The sequence below is a fragment of the Equus przewalskii genome, chromosome 13 (genome assembly GCF_037783145.1).
Source record: "Equus przewalskii isolate Varuska chromosome 13, EquPr2, whole genome shotgun sequence".
NCBI classification, from domain to species: Eukaryota; Metazoa; Chordata; class Mammalia; order Perissodactyla; family Equidae; genus Equus; species Equus przewalskii.
The window spans coordinates 28,308,627-28,331,341 of record NC_091843.1 but is presented as its reverse complement, the minus strand read 5'-3'; the positions used below and the strand labels follow the sequence as shown (position 1 = coordinate 28,331,341).

At 43.9% G+C, this 22,715-nt stretch overlaps 1 protein-coding gene across 7 annotated transcripts in view; it reads right to left on the bottom strand.

Moving 5' to 3' along the window:
- The window catches only part of HTR4 (5-hydroxytryptamine receptor 4), a 171,215-nt gene that overhangs the window by 7,178 nt on the left and 141,322 nt on the right, over nt 1–22,715 (bottom strand). For 2 of the 7 annotated variants that reach the window (XM_070569254.1, XM_070569258.1), the window contains one exon: nt 9,953–10,028. The exons of the other annotated variants lie outside the window; for them this stretch is intronic. In XM_070569254.1, the coding sequence (XP_070425355.1) occupies nt 9,968–10,028 (61 nt within the window). In that variant the 3' untranslated portion in view covers nt 9,953–9,967. The remainder of the gene's footprint in view (nt 1–9,952; nt 10,029–22,715) is intronic. 7 annotated transcript variants of the gene reach the window in all.

The window sequence follows — 22,715 nt, the reverse complement described above, 5'->3', positions numbered from 1 at the left end:
GAGTAAGTCAATTAGATGAATCAAACAGCAAGTTGACTCTAAGCATCTCAGTGAAATTTACTACTTGACAAATGTTTATTATTTCTCTGCAGTACCACACAGTTGCGCTCAATATGTTAATTGCATTTAATCAGTCTCAATTGCAAGTAGGTCTTGTCATCAGTAACCCAGATTCCAGCATCGGGCAGTTACTCTTGTGAAATTTCTACAGGATTTAGGAACGCTATCACCACTCACTTCCCTGAGGCCATTGTCAAGCCCGGTCAGTAAAACAATTAAACACACATCAGTCAGTTATTTGGCATCATATGTTGACAACCAGCTTGTTGGTAGGTTCTCATGAATTACATTTATGATGTGCTTTGATAAAATAATTTAGTGCTCACTTCTCTCGATTGGGTGGTATGAACCAGGTACTAGACTAAGCCCTCTCCAAGCATTACCCTATTTAATCTTCACAACAGCCCTGGGAGATAGTATTATGGTCATTTTTCAGCTAAGCAAAATGACACATAGTCAGCTTCAACGACTTGCCCAAGGGAATACGGGAAATGTGCAAAGATACAGCCAATCAAACCCAGTCTATTGGATGCCAGCACCCACGTGCTTAACTGTTCTCACACAGCCCATGACCAGTATAAATTTAGAACTGTGGGTCTCAACAGGGACAAGTGGAGGCATTTTTGGTTGTCAAGGCAGGGGCGGTGCTATTGGCATCTAGTGCATAGAGACCAGGGATGCTGCTAAACGTTGTCCAATACACAGCATAGTCTCCCACAACAAAGAATTATCTGGCCCCATACACCCAGAGTGCCAAGATTGAGAAACCCTGATCTAGAATGAAAAGTCCTCTTAGCTGGCTAGAAGCAGGTGTCAGCTGAGGAACACAAAGTGAAGGGCACCAGTCTGAGCTCTCACAGAACTGTCCACTGCCACTGCTGCTGAGGTGCGGGTGAGCCGAGGGGATACGACTGGAGGAACCCCAAGCACCTGCTAGATGAGTGCTGAGGAGAATTAAGTGGGAAAGGCTCTAGAAAGGGTCAGATCATGCACTCTTAATGAGGGTGGCCAAGGAAGGTCCCAGTGAGACACGTGAGTAACGACCTTAGGGAAGTGAGTTTTCCACCTATTCGGTCATAAACTCTCAGCCTCAAAACTGCCCTTCTGTGTTTGGCTTTGTGATGCTGCAAACCAAACGTGGGCTCTGCAGGCTGGCTTCTATCAGGATCTTCCAACAGGGGGCGCTGGAGGGGAACTGGAAGCCTACGCGAAGGAAATGCTTCTCCTGTGAGCTTCCTGTCTGCTTGTGGTGCCTGCGAGCCTTGCCCCAGAAACGCTTCTTCAGCCCAGCAGAGATGGCGCCTTTCTGTAGCAGCAGCTGAGTCTCGTTTACAGTCTGCCCAACTCCTGCTTCATCAGCTTCACGGCAGCCCCTCAGAGACATCAGCTCTATCGGGCCAGTGCCTCCCTGTCAGAGATCTAAGTTTCTGCTCTGTGGGGCCCCTCCTCTAATTTTCTAAGTTTTTGTGGTTGTTCCCCGTGGTCCCTGAGCCCTAGAGGCAGTAGTTGTGTCCTGGAGTTTCTACTTCCGTAATATCTTAGAGTGTTCTTTTATACCCTTTCAGTAGTTAACAACTATATGCCTAATTAACAATTTTTTATATTAAAATATTGTTTCAATAACTGGTGTGGTTTCTGTCTCCTGACTGGATCCCATGAGATAACAGTGGGGGACAGAGGCATGTGCATATCTGGGAGAAGAACCTTCCAGATAGAGGGAACAGCAAATGCAAAGGCCCTGAGGCTAGATCCTGTCTGGAATGTCTGAGGAACAGCAAGGATGCTGGGGGCTGAGGCAGAAAGAATGAGGGGAGGATGGAAGGAATTGAGAATTGAGGTCTGTATAGGAGCCAAAGCCAGAGAGTGTGGGAGGTGGGGGCATGGCTTGTAGATCCCCATAAGGCTGTGGCTTTACTCCATGTGACGGGGGCCATGGTGGGGTTGAGCAGTGCCCTGACATGATCTGAATGCCCTCTCAGCTAGCACTATTGAGAGTAGATGGAATGGAGGTGGGGTGTAGACAGGGAGGCCAATTAAGAGGTTACAGCAATAATCCGGGTGAGAGAGCAGTTTGCTGTTGTTTTAATTCCACCAGAAGGTTTAGCCTTTACAACTTTTCTCAGATTCTGTCATGTGTGTCTATGTTTCCCTTGCCTTGTCTCACCAACTAGAGGCTGTGTCATGTGGCACTGTGACCTCAAGCGTGACTTGAGCCAGACAGACCGAGTTCCCCCTCACCAGCTCTGTGATACTTAGCAAGTTATTTAACCTCTCTGTGCCTCACTTCCGTCCTCTGTAACCAACAGTGATGATACCCACCTCACAGTATTGGCGTGTGGATTAAGTCACATAGTACATGAAAAACATTAGCACAGGGTCTGGCACACAGTAGAATCTCAATATATTGAAACCAGAATTATTCTATTTACTTCTTTCCCTCAATACCTCATCATGAGTACATAATAACAACGACAATATGTGTACAGCAGGTTACTGTTCAGAAATGTTTTCCACCTTACTTGTTTGATAGGTAAAACCTAAGAGGACTCAAGAAATAGAAGGCTCCCAGATCTTACCTTTCTCCTCCTTTTCAGAATCACAACCCGCTTTTGGCAAGCATACACACTAAAGCAGCAACAACCGACTTTCCCATCCACGGTTCCTTTTGTAAGTAGCTCTACAGGCCAGGAGATGAGACTGATATCATACAGAGAGGGGAAAAGGGAGGCTGGGAGCAGTTGCCTGAGTATCTGAGCATCATACTAAGGGAGTGGCAGAGCCTGGCCAGGACCACACTCAGACTCCCACCTGTTGCTCTTGCCCCTGAGTGGCATTGCTTATTGACTCAAATATGGGTCTTCAATAAAGGACTCAGAACCAAACACCCCATGAAATGGGCTGCACTCCAGTGTCTGAGGTATGAGGATATGCCTGAAGTGGATGCTTGTGCAAGAGAAACTTGAATGATAATCATAAGAAATCATACATAGCTCAATTTATTGAGGAATTAGGATGTGTGCCAGGCACCATTTTTAGTAATCCCATACATTGTGTCATTTATATCATACACTTTTCACAACCCTAAGTGGTGGCTACTATACTTAGACCTACTTTACAGATGAAAAGAAGCTCAGAGAAGTTAAGCAATTTATGTCAGGTCACAGCACCCATGATGCTCACACTCAAACTCAAAACACACTCCTGAACCTTCCCCCGCTTCACGGCTAAGTCACTTCCGCTGGCGATCCATGGCACCTTCTCCCACATCACGTTCAAATGAGATTTCTGATCACGTAAGATTTGCTGCCATGGAACGCAGGCACACCTCTACAACTGCCTTTCACTCTTTTCTCCTAAGTGTCCATTTCTCACGTGCTGATAAGCCAGTCGCTCAGGAAAAACTGGAAGAGAGGTGTGGGGATGGAGTGGATATTCCGGCAGAGTGTCCCTTTATCCTGAGTGCAGCGGAAAAGCAGCCACTCTCATTAAAGGTGGGGTGGGCAAACAGCACGTCTTCTAACGACACCATTTGGGTGGGTGCTCTTGCCATGGTATGGTGGTGATGCACACAGAAAGGAGGAACTAGTCTGGGATTTCCCTGGCAGGACTCAAGCAGAGGGCAGTGCCTTTCAGATGGAGTCTGGCCTGCAGAGGCATTCCCTGGGCTTAGGAATTCCCAAGGCTCCGTGAGACATATATTTTTAATTTGGTATTTTTCACTTTCATGGTAAATAACAATTCATTCGAGCAGATTTGAGACCCTCTCACACTGCCTGGTTAATTCAGGCTCGCATTTGCATTCGGGTCCACTCTGATGCTGCAGGGACCATGGCTAACTTTACGCAGCATTTCTCAGACTAGGATGCATGAACCCCCAGCAGCCTACGGGCATATCATGGGGATCTACGCAGTCTCAGCTTGAGGAACACTGAGGAAAAGAAAGCACATGATACTGAAGGCAAACAGCACACCATTCAAATCCTCACTCTTCCGTTTACTAGTTGTGTGACCTGGTCCAGCAGATTAGTCCCACCTACCTCACAGCTTTGTTGTGACGATAAAATTAGCATCTAGACAGGGCTTAGAGAGAGGATGGACAGAGTGGGTGTAGGAATCTTCACTGTTAAGAAAACCAAGGTTCAGAAAATGTGACTTTCCCAGGGTCAGAGAAGGAGTTACGCAGGAATGGTTAAGAATACAGGCTCTTAAGGCAGGATGCCTGGGTTAAATCCCGACTTTGGTATTGAATAGCTCTGTGAATTACTCCAAACGTTCTCGGTTGTTGTGGGCATTAAATGAGATAATCCACAAAATTGCTTATTAGAATAGCGCCTGCCAAGGAGTAAGCACACCGTTAAGGGCAATTAGTACTGTTGCTATTTGATGATCAAGGTAAGACTGGAACTCAGTACTTTATTGCTGATTCAATGCAGAAATCCATTCCTTAGTAATCGACCAGATGTTTGTTCACTCAGCAATTGATCCCAGGGCTGAAAGAAACCTTCAAGATGGCTTTACAGATAAAGAAACAGCCCCAGAGAGAGAGTATCTGACAGAAGGACAAAAGTCCCCTGGTTCTGCTGGTGTAAGATCTTACTTGCGGTCTCACAGCTGCACTGGTGGAAAGCAGACCCCAGATGTATGGGTGTACCCGGGCAGTTCGAGTCCAGATGAAAAAACTCACTGCTGTTTCCCAAGCAACAGCAAGCCAGGAGGCAGCTCCCCTGAAGCTGGGTTGCTCCCCACCTCGGCATTAATTTGCTCAAACAGGACAACAGGAGTCATAATAGCTTTGGTAATTACCTGTGTCTACAATTCACTCACTGAGCAATTAGCACGCTGCTCAGAATGCCGTCATCAGCCACACACTAACAGCCCATCCGCCTGCCCAGCCGAGCACTATGAGGAAATGATCAGACTTCATTACCCATCCCCTGCCCTCCGCTGCACAGCAGTGCTCTTACAGGGGTGTTTGCAAGAAGATGTTTTAATCATTAAGATATAAGGTGCATGGGTTTGAAGAGAGTTTCACAAAAGCTGGAGCCCCATCACCTGGAAACAAAGCTCTCGCATCGGGTGTTCTCTCAATGTTCAGGGAGGAAGGAGACCTTCAAATCCTAGGCATTTATTCATTCAGCCACTTATTTAAAAACATACTTTGAGTGCCTACCACAGTCCAGGCACTGTGCCATGTCCTGGAGTTATTGGGGGGGTGGTGAGGAAAATCTACAGAGTCCCTGTCCCCTTGAAGCTCGCAGTATAGTGCGAGAGACCCACAGTGAGATGCAAAATTACAGTCACGAGAAGTGTTAGGAATGAGGAATTCGGTGGTGCTATGAGAACGCGTCATAGGGGGACGTGACCAAGGAAGTGATGATGAGAAAGATGGGTAGGGGGTAAGCAGGCAAAGGGGAGACGGTGCTGGCAAAAGGACCCACAAGTGCAAAGGCCCACTGTGGTGGGGGCAGGAGCTGCTGTGAGAGTGAAACAGTGTGAGCGTCAGTTTAAGATGTGGGCGAGGACTCAGTGAGGTGCACCATGCTGTGAACTTTGTGCTCATCCTGAGAGCAGTGGGAAGCCGGCCAAGGTTTAAGCAGAGCTGCTTCATGAGGACTTCTTGTTTTAGAAGAACATTCTAGCTGCAGTGTGTAGCATGGACTACAGTGAGGTGGGAGTGGGAGCCCAGAGGCAAATTAGAAGAACTGAGAAGAGTGTCCGAGGGAGTGTGGGTTTAGCCTGGGCAACTAAGTGGATGCTGATGCCATGAACCAGGGGCCCCCAACCACCTGGGGCTTCTCCTGTCCAGGAGAAACCCCTCCAGTTCTTCAGAGTCCTCATAGAACAGAGTTTCAATTCTCCCTCAGCTTCTTGGTTGTTCCACTCTGGACTAGCTTATCTTCGTCACTAGAAAACAGATATTCTGAGTGGTTGAGGGATCCTGGCCTCAGGTCCTCTCTTTGGTTATCAGTGGATCTACACCTTGTGATCCATTGTTACAGGGGCATTTATAACTATTCCAAAACAGGGGATATTTCCTTTAAGTGTGCTCCTCCCCCTACCCCATGCCCTCAGGGCCTCAAAGTCTCCTAAATGTGCTTCCTCACTGTAGGACCACCGGTGGTGGTGTTCTCTGGTCCTGTCTCTCTCTATCTGAGGAGTGAGCTCCACCCCAGCACCAGGCTCTACCTCCCGGCCACAGTCCAGCAGGAGATGCCAGGCCCAAGTCAGAGCACTCTACTTGTATCTCCAGGGACTATGTGACCGGGGACTGGGGACGCTATCAGGGTCTTAGTGCTTGAACTGAGAATGGGTAGGGCTGTCTGGGGTAGTCAGGTTTGGCCCATGTTTTCACAGAAGCAGAGAACGGTGGTCCAGAAAGAGAAAAGAGTGAAGATGATGTGCAAAGTAAGCAAGAGATTACGGCCTCAGAAAGAGGAAAGCTAGTCCCCGAGAGCACCCCTATTCCTTACTTTAGCCCCAGTGAAGTCCAGTAAACTTCCTGCTCTGGGGATCCATGGGATAGCCCTGTATCTTTCCAGTAAATCTCCCTTTGTTTTTCTTTAGGAAGCATGAATGGACTTACAACTTGTGGTAAACACAGAATTACATACCTAAAATCTCACACCCACTCTCTCTTCTTTCCTTCTGGCAGAGCCTGTCTCCTAGTAGAGGCGAAAATGTCAGATGCACTGCAGCTAAGGGCTTGGCCTATGATCCTCTCCTGGCCATGGGACCTGAGGGTCTGCTAGGGAAGTGTGCTGCTAAATGTTTTCCTCCTGAATAAGAGAGAAGTGCAAGGAGAGTCTACCTTGTCTTCTTGCATTTGGTTATGTTATGTAAGGTGCGTGCCATGTTTGGAGGTGTGGCAGTTATTTTGTGACTCTGAGAGGATCATCCCAAAATGAAAACAATAGGCTGAGAACGGCAGAACGGAAAGAGGAAAATCATCTGGGTCTTCCTCAATGTTGTTGAATCACTGAATTAACCAATCTTGAAACTACCAAACTCTGGACTTTCTTTCTTATAAATTGATAAATGACTTTATTGTTTAAGTTAATTTTAGTAAGGCATTCTAATGCTTTTAGGCCAAAGTGTTACTATGTGGCATGGTCCCTGGCTTTCATGTTTACAATGACTTCCAACACTCTGCCACATCCAAATCCCACCCACCCTTTAGGACCCCACTCAATGTCCATCTCTTCCTGAAACCTCTCCACTACCCTTCAGCATTCACTGTCTGTACGGACACAAATTACCTGCTAATGTTAGGTATCTGGTCGGGCACGTGTCTGGCTTCCTGAAACTCTTGGAAGGCAGAGTCCATATCTTCTGTTATAAGAGGTAACAATCTTTCAGCCCTCTCTACCAGACCCTGCACTATGTGCTTTTCAATATTATTGCACTTAACGCTTACAATGAGTCTATGATGTCAGCACTATTATTTTATATGTCTCCACTTCACAGATAAGAAAACTGAAACTCAGGGAGGTTAAGATTTGCCAGAGGTCACACAGCAAGCAATTGGCAAAGCCAGGATTCAAACCCAGGCATGCTAGAATCCAGAGCCCTTTTTGCTATTAGAACTTGTTTCTTTTTAATAGACAACCTTATTTCTTTTTAATACTTGTTATGTAGCTCACAACACCACATAGAGTATAGAATATCATAAAATCTATAGAAATATTTACTGAATGGACTACAGAAGGAGACAATCCTCCCCCACATTGCCTGGCACCGGTATTGATTACAAAGCATGTTGGCAACTGTTCTCTCATTGGTCTGCACAGTAGCCCTGTGCTTTGCACCACTCAGAAAAGCTCTGCATGTGCAATGTTGCTTTCCATCTTTTATGTTCAATTCCATATCTTCTGGAGGGGGAGGGGAGGCATAACCCCCTCCACACATCCCTCTTTCAGAAACAGCCCTGCTGTGGGTATTTCTGCTTCTCAGTCTCTCCATGGGTTGGAGACTGAGAAAGCCACCGTGGCACAAAAATCACATCATGGGCTGGGGTCATTCCCATGGAAACCCCTTGGTAGAGAAGCTGGGAGTCTGAGGATGAAAAAGGGATATTTTCCAGCTGGTACAGAATAGGAAGGGGTTATGGACTGAATGTTTGTGTCCCTCCCCAAATTCATACATTGAAGTCTTATCCCCAAATATGATGGTATTTGGAGGTGGAGACTTGGGGAGGTAATTAGGTTTAGATGAGATCACGAGGGCAGGACTCTCATGATAAGATCAGTGTCCTCATAAGAAGAGGAAGAGAGACCAGAGCACTCATGCCCTCTCTCTTCCTCCCCACAAGACTCTCCCTCTCTGCCATGTGAGGATACAATGAGAAGGGATCTGTCTACAAGACACGAAGAGGATTCTTACCAGAAACTGAATTTGCTGGTACCTTGAGCTTGGACTTCCCAGCCTCCAAAACTGTGAGAAATAAATGTCAGTGGGTCAAGCCACCCAATCTATGGTATTTTGTTGTAGCAGCCCAAGCTGACTAAGGGAGGAGGTCTCAAGGAGTCAGAGAAAGAATGTGTGTGGAGGGAGAAGGAAACACAGTTCAGGTTGTGGAGATATGACTTTTTCCCTTTAAGCCATTAATTTAGGAAAATCTGAGGAATCAAGAGAAAATGAACTCCCAGAGGGGCAGGTGTTTGCATGTGTTTCTGTGAATCTTTCACTCACAACACCTCATTTATCCAAAGGTCAGGCATCCAGTGACCTTAATATCCAGAAACCCACACGCCGTGTTTTAGTTTGTTTGTTTGTTCTTTTTAAAGGCCTCTGAATCATGAGAGTAATTGTTACAAAGGTGTCGATTTTTCTCGTAGTCTTCCTTGGCTTTTTACTCAGAGAATATTTAAACTTAGTTTGCATACAACTCTAGAAAACGCGGCTCTTCCACACGCGGAGGAACAGAGACTGGAAACCAGAGGGGAAGGGAGATGTGCATGGCTAGTGGTAGACGAAGTGATTACGGGAAAAAATGACAGCTGATGCATGCAGAGAGAAAACAAACAAAAGACGGTCAACAAAAATCAACACAGCGAAACCAACAGGGGCCATTTAGTGCAGAGGAAAACATTTCAAACATCTCTCAAGGCCATTACTGTAATGTAAGATAACTTAATAAGGGAAATTCAAAATAACAACTTTGAGCAAAGTTACTCAAAATCTGATTTGATACTGGAGGAATCCAAATAAATTCTGTAGTACTGAATAAATGCTAATTTCCCAGCATTGATAAATGTTCCATGGTTCTGTAAAATGTTAGCATCAGGGGAAGCTGTGAGAAAGGTATATAGGAGGGCTCTGGACTGTCTCTCTACTAGCCTTCCATAGACAGAATAAAATAAAAGGTTTCAAAATAAAACAGTTTTAGAAAACTGAAACAAAAAACAAACACACCCTGATTTAGTCACAATCATTTGCTTAAGAAACATGAAGGGGTTCACCACTTAGGGCCAAGGAAATACAGGATGAACTGGGGCCTGGGATGACCCAGAGGAGAGAACCTTTGAGGACCGTGATTCCACTGGCTGAATTCAGCTCCATCAAGTGCTCATCTCCCAGAGGACTTGAGAAAGCTGTGCTCCCAAAACAGGGAGGAAGCCTAAGACAACGTTTACAAATTAATGAATAGAAAATAAAATAAAGCCTCCAAACCATATGAATCTTTGGACTTCAGATCCATAGCTATCAAGATCCAGAAGGAACTCTGGGCTTAGGAGGTCTGTGTCAACAACTGTGATGTTTCCATTATTTGATGTGTCCACTGAACTCAACCTGGTCCAGTGACGACAGAAGAATAAGCAGAAACCAAGGACGTTTTGTAGGAAGAAGTGAATGGACAGACACAGACTCATAACACAGGCAGGGACAGACTTACAGAGCACGTTCAGAGTTAGACAGGAACTGGTCTATTGCAGAAGAGCAGGAGGAAGCTGCAGACAGAGGAACAGCCACTTTTAGGTGAAACAGAAAACAGCCACAGATGAGGGAGAGCCAAGCAGACGTTGGGAAAGAAAAAAAGAAAGAAAACATAAAGGTTAGTGGACAGGTAATCTTAGCCTAAGTGAGCATTCTAGTAGCCTCAAAGTGTCTCATACACTGCTGGTAGGAATGTAAACTGGTGTAGCCATTATGGAAAACAGTACAGAGATTCCTCAAAAAATTAAGAATAGAACTACCATGTGATCCAGCTATTCCACTTCTGGGTATTTATCCAAAGGACACAAAAACACTAACTTGAAAGGATGCATGCACCCCTATGTTCACTGCAGCATTATTCATAATAGCCAAGACTTGGAAACAACCTAAGTGCCCATCGACGGATGAACGGATAAAGAAGATGCGGTCTATATACACAACGGAATACTACTCAGCCATAAAAAAGATGAAATCTTGCCATTTGTGACAACACGGATGGACCTTGAGGGTATTATGCTATGAGAAATGTCAGGAGGAGAAAAACAATTACTATATGACTTCAGTCATATGTGGAAGATAAAAAAACAAACACATAGATAGGGAGAACAGATTGGTGGTTATCAGAGGGGAAGTGGGTGGGGGAGGGAAAAATGTGTAAAAGGGCACATACATATGGTGATGGATAAAAACTAGACTATTGGTGGTGAACATGATGCAGTCTATACAGAAGTCGAAATATAATGATGTATACTTGAAATTTATATAATGTTATAAACCAAAGTGAACTCTATAAGATTTTTTTAAAGAGCCTTTAGGGAAGATAGGGAGGGGAATATAATTATATCACAACATGGTTGTACCACACAGTACATCTAAAAAGCACTTTTACAGCTAGTATCTCATTTGAGTCTCACGACTACCTGAGAGGTTCATAGTGCAGGTTCCTACCTTAATTAACCAAGTCAGGACACAGACACAGAGAGGACAGCTACCTGTCCAAGGGCACCCAGATAGTTAGCAGCTACGGCAGAATGAAAGCCACGTGTGTTCTGAGTTAATTTCCACGGTGTTGTGGCCAAGGTATGTACAGAAAGCCACCCCCGCCCACTTCCTCTTCCTCAACACTAGCTGCCACTTATTGAGTAATTAGTGTGTGCCAGGTCCCATCCTGCATTCCTCACATGAGTAATCCCGTATACTATTCATGACCACCTTGTGAGGTAGGTAGTATTAACCCCCCATATTCTAATGAGGAACCTGAGGCTTAGATGCAACGGGACCCAGATAATCTAGTTAGTAAGAAGAACTGTGACTCAACCCCAAGGCCCTCTGACTCCGATGCACACACCTTTAAAATGTGAGCATCATGATTCTCAGAGCCTCGCTTCTAAAAGCTCAAGCTTCCTGTGCTCCCAGCTCGTCAGATTCCAGGCCAGGCAAGCAATGAGGCTCTTTTCTCCTGGAGCTCCGGGTCCCATTTCAAGAAGGAAGAGCCATCCACGGCTCCCTCGTGTTTCCCAGAGATGCCCCAAACCCCTGTATTAGGAAAACCCATCCCAATGTCCCCTCCACCCCTTCAGGGCTCCAGGTTCTAAAAGGCTCTCCCAACTCTGTCCACCTCTTCCCTTGTCAAAACATCAGGTTCTACTTCAGATGAGGCAAGAGGCCAGGCACAAAGCCAGGATCCTGGAACTGGAATTTTTCAGAGCAATCTGATTAAAATAATTCATTGTAAGATTAAAAAGCACAGACCACACCCTCTTCTGCCCTCTTCTCTCTTCTTTAGCTCATCAGTTATGTCTTTGTTGAAGAATCTTTGACAATATGGTTGGGTCTACATGGCCACGTCCTCCATCCAGCCATCTCTGACCATCTCAATATGATAGTCTCTCTCCCTCTTTTAAACAAACATAGCACTTTCTGCTTCTATAATTTATTTGACAATATAAGCTGCCTATAAATGCAACTTGTATGTGCATTTAAATAGCATATCTCCAGATAAATTACAAGCCCCTTGGGTGGAGGAATCATGACTTATTCATCTATCCCAGTTAGGTTTTTTATTGACCATTAGCTAGGCAATGGTGGGTGAGAGCCAAACGTTCAAATTCTAATCTCAGCTCCATTACTTAGAAGCTTTGCAACCTTGGACCTCCCCATGCCCCAATTTCCTCATTGACAACATAGAAATAACAACAATGCCTCCCTGGGTGAGTATGGTGAGTGTTAACTGGAGCAAGGCGAGCTCATCCTGTGCTCATCGTGCCTGGCCTGGGGCTTAGTGAATGGTCAGCTAGTACTACTGTAGGCAAACTTTAATTACGTGATTAAATGGTGATGTGGACCCCCAACGTTTTCTTCCTTCAACTGGTTCTCTCCAGTCCTTCATTAGTCTGATGATAGGCCTTGATATCCTTCACTAACAAAGCTCTCTAAGGGTTACCATGTGATCACCATGTACATTCTGTGAATATTTCCAATCACAATAATTCACATGCTGGTGTGAAAATTTAAGAAAGAAACTCAGAAACTTTCAGTGGGCTAGAAATAAACAGTTGAAGATTTAAATATCTGGGAATCTGTTTGCATGACATGCTTTCCTGGAAATCAGACAATCAGGACCCAGCTATTCAAATGCTAGGAGCCACGTTGCATTCTAGAGCAAAAGGAGCTGAGACCACACCTTCGCCCTGGGTCTGCTACAATTCGGCAGTTTCAAGTATTCCTGTGGGTCTGGGATTACACGTGGGATACTATAATTATAAACTATTACAAATAAGTAATACTTAGCATATATAGAAATATGTGCTGTTTTATTAGACCTTAATTATTTAATTAAAATTTTAACTGCTCTTATTTATTTACTCATACTTATTTATACATTTCCTTTTAAATGCAAGTAACACTATTATTTTTCTTGGCTATAACCCTTAGTGAGTCTGATGAGTGAACTTTCGAGAATGCAATGTGTAGGTAAGTTAAAGACATGTCTGAAAGTAGTGAGCAAATTCTGGCATAAAAACTTTTCCTTGTGAAAATCTCAGAAGAGGATATAATTCTTACAAATGCTTTTTTGTGCTGCACTGCACTTAAAAATGGGAGATGTGATCAATGTTACACATTGAAGTAATGTTAAGATAGAATTTAAAAGATTAAAATAAAACTTTAGATTTTCAGAAATTTTATAAGTTGTATTAAAGTTCTTGTTACGGTCCCATGTCCATGTCAACCTTGCTGAATTAACAGTATGGTTTTCCTGTGACCTCTGGCTGGCTGTGTTCTCACTGGCTCGAGTGACTATGTAAAACCATGCCCAGTTGAATCCATGTTTTAATTTACAGAGACTGCTTCTTACATTTGTAATGCAGACCAGGATCTTACTAAGCCCTTTGATGTCCATTATTTAACTTTTTACTTACCACAAACCCAAGAGGTTAGTGTTGTGAAGGTTGGAAGGGAAAAGAAGCCCACGTCCCCTTCCCCTCCCCAGACAATGTGGAAGACTTTAACTGATCACACTAGACCATGCTAACTGGTCAGTCTTACTTTTCTTAAGTTCAGACATGTTCGGTCCGGGCAGGTCCTTAGCCCCAGCAGCTTGGGACAGAGCTGGGCTAAGTTACAGACACAAGAAGCAGCACAATGCAGGCTGCTTGGGCTGTTGTTTGGATGGTGATGTGACAGGTCAGGGATTGGCTGGTGGGTAACCAACTGCCTGGCAGCAGGTGTTAGGAAAATGAAAGCCAAGAAGACAAGCCTTGGTGGCAGACAGAGTGAAGAGGCCAGGCAGAGAGCTGGGCTCCTAGAATAATGGTTCAGAGTACTTCAAACATTTGGATAGCTCCTGAAACTTGCTTTAACATTCTAAGAGCCCTGGCTTTCCTTATTAGCTCCACCTCTGTTACTCTTGGGGGAACTCTTTGCTACTTAAAAGGGTCTTATCCACAAATGTTGAGTTAATACCTTAAAATCGTTTGCCATAGGCTCAGAAGAGAAGGCTACATCTGGCCCACCATAGGGACCCACAGGATGTCTTTCCCGGGCAGGAAAGTCATATGGTCCTCTTCCTCAGTCTCCTGGACAACAGTTGGGGAGCAAGTCACAGAGCGGTTTGGGAACAAAGCTTACTGCCATAACCACAGGCAGGTCATTAGCTTCCCCTGGAGTGGCAAATCCCTACATACAAAGTGCACTTCCGTATATTCTGCCCTCTCCATCAGGGGCAATGCTGGTGCTTCCTAAGGGTAATTTTCATTATTTCTGCAGCAACACCACCAGGTCACACAACTTTACATATTGCCCAACCAAAGAGTCTATGTGAATTTACCGCCTTAAAAAAAAGTCTGAGCTAAAATTGGTTTAAGCTAAAGTCGGCTGGAAATGACAGGGACTGCTTTCACGAGCTAATTTGAAATGTGACCTATTTTTACAGTCATCAACTCACTCTAAGGCTGTACCACTATGATCTTAATAACTCACTTTAAACATCACTCTGAGCGCACATTTTGCTCAAATGTGTTTTGGCCTTTGGCCAAAACCAAATAAAATACAGTTCTGATCTGACCACACCAGCTCTGCTGTCAAAAATGTCCTGGCTCCTCGCTTCACACCTCCCTACTCCAGGTACCTCTTCTTGTCCCTAACGGCAGACTAAGTTCTGGCACCTTCTGGAGCCATCTCTGTCCTGGATAGGAACTCTCAGAAGGGTGTTGGCTGCCGTTAATGAATTTCACTCTCTGCAGCATAAACAATGAGGTCCTCCAGGGGGGTGGTGTTTGTTTGGTCACGGCTTTTTCCATTAGGCTTGGTCATCAGCAGTTGGCTAGTTACAAATGCAATCCTAAGACCGAATGGCTGGAATCCAATTATCCCAGCTTCCTGTCTGCAGAGATCTGCCAGGGAAGAAGGCAGTCATGTTTGCCTGCCTTGTCAGGCTCCCAGGACTCAAAGTATATCATTTGGAGAAAACTAACAAGCAACAGATATTCAGATGTTTTGATGGAGAGGCAACGTGGTGGAAAGAGGATGCACTGGCCCAGAACATGAAATTTATTGCTGATCCATATTCTGCCTCTTCCTGGTTCAGTGTCTATCCTGTTACTTCTCTGAGCTTCAGTTTCTCATTTATTAAAGGGAGGGTCATAACACCAACCACCGGATTGTAGGGAGCTTCTAATGAGATGATGTATGTGGAAGAGCTTTGAAAACTATAATGATGATGGCGATGGTGATAACAATAAAAGATGAGCTGATATTGATTGGGGGCCTACTGTGAGAGGGGCCCTGTACTGGGTCTTCATGAGACACTATCTCATTTAATATTCACAAACATCTTTTGAAGAATTTAGGAGGATGATAATAATGATATTAGGAACAATAGCTAACATTTATTAAGTTTTTACCATACGCAGTCTCTAGTCTCAGAATTTTATGCATGTTAACATGTGTAACCCTTACATCATGTGAAATAAGTACTATTATCATCCCTATTTGACATATGAGGAAAATTAGATACAGAAGTTGAGTAATTTGCTCAAGATCATGCTGCCGGTAAGAGGCCACAGGATTCAAATGCAGGCAGGCTGATTCTAGAACAGGAGTCGGCAAACTGTTTCTATAAAGAGCTGGATGTAAGTATTTCAGGTTTTGGGGCCACACACAGTCTCTGCTGCGAATTCTTCTCCTTTGTTTTTTTGTCTGTTTAGTTCTTTTATTGCTGTTGATTTTTGTTTGTTTTTACACCCTTTACAAATGTAAAAACGATTTTTAGCTCAAGGATCACACTAAAATAGGCCAACGGCTGGACTTGGCCCACCGTGGTTGCTGACCTTCACTCTAAAATAATTTCAGTTTTGCAGATAAGAAAACTAAAGCTCAAGTGCTTGAGTAACGGAAACTAGGATTTGAATCCAGTTTTGTCTGCTTCCAGAAACCATATCAACTCACAGCCTACTGCTTTCATGTGTGCTGTTAAAATGTAAGATATTATCACTGGGTTAGGGCGCTGTACTTATTGCAGTCAATTTCCAAAAAGAATGGGGTTTTTCCTCTTGCAACAGAGTAGGGGACATGACAGCAGTCTGAGATTTAATGGACTCAGTGCCTGGTACAGTGCCTGACACATAGTAGGCATGCCATAAATCTCTGTTGAGTGAAATAATTCTGATTTCTGATTGGATTCAGCAATTCACCAATATCTCAGCCATTTGCTAAAACTCTTTCAGACTTTGCATTAGAGTCTGTACAGGAAGGCCATCACATATTCCTTTATCTAGCACATAGGCAACCTGTAACTATTTATGAGATAATTTCCATAGAGCTGTTTGGAGGAAAGAAAGATGTTACGTGAAGAAATATGATCTTTACAATGAAATCGTTCTTTGACAACAATGGCATTTGGAGACTGCATTTATGACTTTGAGATAACAAAGAGGCAGGACAATAGGGAGGACTCTGTGGCTTATTTAAGTCAATATTGTCATACCCATCAATTCAGTCTCACAGGGATTTTTAGTTTCACCATGGGTTTTTATTTCCGGGAATAAATGAATTCCTTGGAAATGTATTAAAAATTCTGTGCATATGTCCAGATTTTTAGGAGAAAGGCTATAGATTTTATCAGACTCTCAAAGAGTTTTATTAAACCCTAAATGTTAGAACTACAGTAAAATTGTTGCAGTGTAGTTTACACTTGATGAGGAAAAGGGAAAGATGAAACTTGCTGGTGTGTAGTGATCAGTACTGGGTTTTCCAGATGCCCTAGTCGGTATGATGCTTTGTTATACCCTAAGAGACTCACTAAGGGTCGAACAGCAACTCACCAGTTCCCCATTGGCACAGGCATCTGGGTCTGTCACCAGTGCAGGCTGGCTGCAGTGACCAGCACTCAGGGAAGCCAGCAGGATAAAACAGCCACAGAATGCAGCCATAGAGTCTCAATCATGTTATCTTCGACCCTAAGATCAGGCCCACAGACACTGCCATAAAAAGCTCCAAGGCTTTTTTTTTTACATTATTAGCACCTGGCACAATGCCTGGCACTCCGCCAATATTTAATAAAAGTTTGTGTGAATGAAGATCAAGATGATGATGAAATTGGTAACAATTATTCCGCACGTTCGTGGGATGATTAATAAGGTTGTTTCATTCTTTCATCTCTTGAGATGCTATCTCAAGTATACTATTTATATGACTTACAGGTCTTGTCAATTACAGAATGTTTGCACTGTTTGTTGTTGATGGTGGTTTTATGCTTTGAGATGTGTCTCTTTTGCACGTGGGCCTGAGAGCATCCTTCCTTGGAGATTATGGTTGTTGCTCCAGGGAATTAGGTCCTGTGGACCCAGACCAGTGTGGGCTGGATTGGGCTTCACAGATGAGGTAGCCCATGAACTAGGCCTTGCCTTTAAGTGGCATGTGGTGGGAGAAAAGCAGAGTGGGCTGCAGCAGAGGGGGGAGAAATCACAAGCGGACCTGAGAGCTGGGGAAGGAAGTGGGGCTGGGCCATTTGCCCTCGTTCTACTGAATTGGGTATTGTGTTGTGGGCGTAGACAACATGTCGATGAGTAACTGGGAACCACTTTAAGCTTTTGAGTAGAGTTGTTGAATATGGAAAATTTTAGGGGGAGGTGTTAATTTTATTTTTTCTTTTTGTTAGTTGTTGTGTGTATATGTGTGATTTAAAAAATAGACTAACATAGACAGATGTAAAGAGAAAAGAATTAGAAGATAGTGGTAATTATCTAGTATGAGGTGATGGGGAAAGAGATCAAGAGGTGGCACTGAAACTGGAGAGAAAAGACTAGATAGAAGTCTTTTCAAAGGAAGAGAATTTGGAGACTAAATGGAAGAGGCACAGAAGGTAAAGAAATCAGAGATGACTCCCCATCTGGACAAATAATAATAATGACACCATTAATAATACTTTGCATTTTTTGCCCAGTCCTCTACATTTTAGAATACTGTGTCTTAATTAACCTCATGGGCGTCACTTTTTGCCTGGCTTTCTAGTTTTTGTAACTATATCTTTTCCCACTTATTAAGTGGAAGCCATCAAAGGCCACTGAACAAAACTGATTTCTCTCTCCTCTAGCAGCACAAATCCCTTTGTCAAGTGAATAAATGAAATTTGGTATCTGTGAGATAGGCTAGGGCATTTGTTTCATGGAAATTTGAAAGCCAGAGGGTAAGTGGCTTGCCAGAAATCACCCAGCTGGTGAGGGCAGAATTCGAGGTGGAATCAGAATGCATGTTTGTTTCCATCATGCTGGCTACCACAAGTGAAACCCTCAGCTGTTGTAGGAAGGTTTGAATAGCAAATAAATCTCAGGAAATTAGAAAATAAATAGAAACTGTTCTCCACTGAGAGGGCTACTATTAGATGAGACAGAATTCTGGAATGACTTTGCCCTTTTACTTTTATAAGCTCAATGTTTCCGGAAGGCTCTGTGTTGAGCAGAGGAGATGCAGTAATCAGGATGACCCTGATAAGACTACTCTTTCCTGGTTCCTTCCATTGACTCACATCCCCTCCACCAACTACCCACTGTCTGCCCAGCTGGGACAAGAGGTCCCACCAGATAAGGTGCCTTGACTCAGCCAGCGGGAGCTTTTCACTTGAAATTATGAAACCCTGGCTTGACTTCTCTTTCACAAAGCCTTAGTAACAGATGACTCACAGTCTCCTCCATGGCAAGATCCTAAGGGTGATAAAGAGAGATTGCTCTAAGGCTTTGGAGAACGAATGTGGGATGGAGAGGCGGTGGTCTGTGTTCTGGCCAAGAATTTCATTATTAAGCAGTGGCATATGGGCCCCCATTTGGGCCCTGTTGATGAGAAGATCATATACTGATGATGACCATACTAATTCAGGGACCAAGGCTGGAATGAAATGACGTAACCCCCTAATGGCATTTACACTGAGAAAGACTCAATTGAAATTAAATTATCTGATCTCAACCAAGTTTTTTAAAAACACAGATAGTATCTGACCTTTCATCCAAGGCTCCAGACCAATTTAAATGGCTATCTATCCAGGCTAGCAGGATGCTCACGTGTTTATAAAAATGTCTTCTAATCTCAGAGGGAACATCTCTTCAAAATTGTATGGCATTACTTCTGTCTCTTACCTTCTACAGAGGCACAAGAATAGAGTATGGAGTCTCAAGATGAGCAAATTAGGTTTGTATCCCGGCTCTGCTCATTATGACTTGTATGACCTTGGTTCAGAAACTTAGTCTCCTTAAGCCTCATTTTACTCATCCATAAAATGGGGGTTATTATATAAAATAACAATGAAAATAAAAATAAAACTACCAGTTTTCTGCCTGGTGGTGTTTAACTGCTACTATATACACAATTTTATTTAAATTACACAACCTCATAAGTTAGGTAGCGTTAACACCTCTATTTTATGAAGAAACTGAGGCTCAGAGAAGTTAATTAATTTGCCCAAGGAAACACAGCTGGTAAATTGGAAAGCTAGGATTCAATCCAGTCAATACTTCTTTTAAGGATGAACTGTTATAAGACATGTAAAGTGTCAAGGTAGTACAGCCACATCTTACGGGCTCAATAAAGTTGTGTCTCTTGGTCCCATTAGAAGGTGAAGTGTGACTACTGCTTAGGAAACTCATGAACTGGAGAAGATAAAGAGCATTTTGGGAGTTGCATAACAAGACACTGAATGACAACTAGACGCCATTTCCCGCCCGTGCTCATCATCTATAGCTCCTCTGACTCCATAACCACATCCCTTAGCATCTCCATCTTCTCCTGGACAGTGTTCACAGCCGGCCCCTTTCTGGAGCGCACAGCTGCCTCCGAGACCGCCTCCTTCACCACTTCCCCACCCCTGGCTCCTCAAGACCTTTCCCATATGACTCTACATGTGGCTTCAGAATTTCGAATGTCATGGAATCCAGATTAATAAGAGTAACAGCTACACTGCAGGGTGCGCTTACTGTACCCCAGGGACTGTACTTCACTGTTTATGAGCTTTAACCCACTGAGGCCTCGCAGCAGCACTCTGGGGCACATGCCGTCATTATGCCTGTGCTAAGAAGAAACTGAGGCTCAGATAGTCAGGAACTTGCCCAGAGTCACACGCAGTCAGTACTTGGTACAGCCTGAATCTAAACCCATGCCTATTTAATGACAAAGCCCCGGCACTCATCCACGGAAAGCTTCTCAATTTATAGATGGCAAAACTCAAGCCAGAAAGGGGCAGGAACATGCGCAGAGCCACACAGCAAGTTAGTCAGGATGCTAGAAAATGCTCTGTCACACCTTAGCCTGAGCAACACTCTCTGTGTCCATTCCACATCCGTGGCCATCATTCACTCCGTGCTCTGTGCTGCCTCAATAAAGGCCATTACTGGTGAAATGGTAGCCAACGTTCTCTGGGACTATACAGTGTCAAGCAACTCACACAACTTCAGTCTGATTCACCATTGCATTCTATAAATATAAAACTTTAAGCTGAAGTTCTTTTTCAATAGACAGACAAGAACAAAAAACGAAAAACAAATCTTGCCATAAATCAGGGAACTAATGGTATTGTAAAACTCTAATCCTTTCACTACTTGCAAGAAATATGATAAACATCTTGATTTTATTCAAAACTGTCACAGAAAGATTTCCCTCTTATCAGCAGGCTGCAGCTTGCGCAGAGGGTGGAGTAATAAATGGCAGAGCAGCAGCGTGATTTGGGGACTGAAAAAGCTAAGTGGATGGTGCAGTGCGGATGCTGTAAACAATGAAAAGCTCCAAATTCTTCCAAACAATTCAGTGAATTTATCGGGCAGCTCCAGTGCAGAAAAAGCTATGTTCGGCACAAGAAAAAAAAAAGATGATCCATAAGAATTGGCTACTGTCCTCAAGAAGCTCAGAATGGCCATAATTAATGAACCACACTGAAAAGCATAGTAAAATGTCATAGGAGAAGAAATAAAGTGCTTTGGAAATTGGAATAGGACAAAAGCCTCATGCCCTCCTGGAGGTTGGAAAGACTTCAAGGAGAAGGTGGCATTTGAGATGGACCATTTAAGTGATGTTGGAGATGTGTGCCCAGTGGAAAGAACAGCAGGACCAACAGCCTAAGGGGAAACACAAAGAGAAAGTGGACGCTGAGTGGACACAAAGCAGAGCGGACTGCCTGCTTTGCAGGGATAAAGAGGTCCAACTGTAAACAGTAGACTTAGAGCCCAGAATTTGCGAGGCAACGGGGAGTCCTTGAGGGGTTTTGATCAGGGAAATGGCATGCTCAATGTTGTATTTTAGAGCCAGACGCCCCAGTACAGATGAAGATAACATCAGTTGTAGAAGGATGATGTCAGGAAGGATGGAGACAAGGAAATGCATGAGAGAAATCTACTGATTATATAACCAGATTGGATTTCCTCTTATTTCTGCCAAAACCAATAGCTGGTCAAAAATTGGTTTTTACTTCCAGTTAGTGTTAGTTGGAATTAGTTTGCTTAAAATCAATGCAGAACCCCTGTATAAATGCATCTTTATTTGTTTACAGACAGGTAACACTCCATGGAGAAAGAAGGGAGGCAAAAAGGAAAAGATAGACAAGAAGAGATTTCATCTGTTTCAAAGATGGTTCTTGCTGTTAAAGAGAGCAGGCCCGAGATGAATCAAGTCCCCTCAGCAAGTGACGTAAGGGAGAAAGGCTAGACTTAGCAGGGTCTGGGTTCCATTTCCAGCTCCAGGTAGTCTCTGCATCCTTGGGGCAATTCCAGGTTAACTTCTCTGAGGTGCAGCTCAGTTTCTTCATCTATGCGATGGGAAAATGATACTTATCTTGTAGCGTTTCATATAAAATTCTTCCCACCAAGCCGGGCACATAGTATGTAACTGATGAACAGTATCTAAAGCTACTGAATTATTATCAGCTTTTACTTACTTCTCTGATCCCATCTCCTACCACTTTCCCCACATTCACTGAGCACCAGCCACACATGGCAAGCTCATTTCTGCCTCAGAGTCTTTGCATTTGCTGTTCCCTTTGCCTGACCGTATTCCCCTGGATCAACACATGACTGACGTCTCTTCAGAATTCTTGTCCCAGATCACAGGGTTGCCCTCCTCCTTGAAGCTTTCCCTGACTATCCCAAATAACATACACACTCCTGCCCCACCTCTGTTCATTATGTTCTTTATGGCACTTGTAAGTATCTAAACTCGTCTAATTCATGTATATATGTCTCCTTGCTTTATTTTCTGGCTCCCAATGAGAGAGCCAGATTGTCAGTATTATTTATTACTGGGCCTCTGGCAACAGACCCTGGCACATAGTAGGTGTTCCAAAAATCTCTGTTTCTCTGAACATCGTGGTGCTGTTGACAGAATCAAACTATAGAACACACAGAAACCACCAGCACACAGTGAGCACTAAGTCAATGTTGTTCCTCTCCCTTGCTTGGGTCCAGAGAATGGCTGCTCCAAAGTGAAGGAAGACAATTTAGAAGGAAAGCAAGAAAGGGGACAGTTGTCAGGCTCAGTTAGTTGGGTTTCAATGGTCTAGTTCTCCGCCTGGACACCGCAGATTCTTCACAGTGGAGGAAGGCTCAGGTTGTCATTCCAGGATGGAAGTTTCACGAGACGGGGCACTTTCTATATGGAGGAAGAACTTTTGTAAATAAGTGGACAGGGTTGTGATTCTGAAGAAAGTCATCTGGAGAAACAGCTCACAGGAGTCCTATGAATGCTTTAGA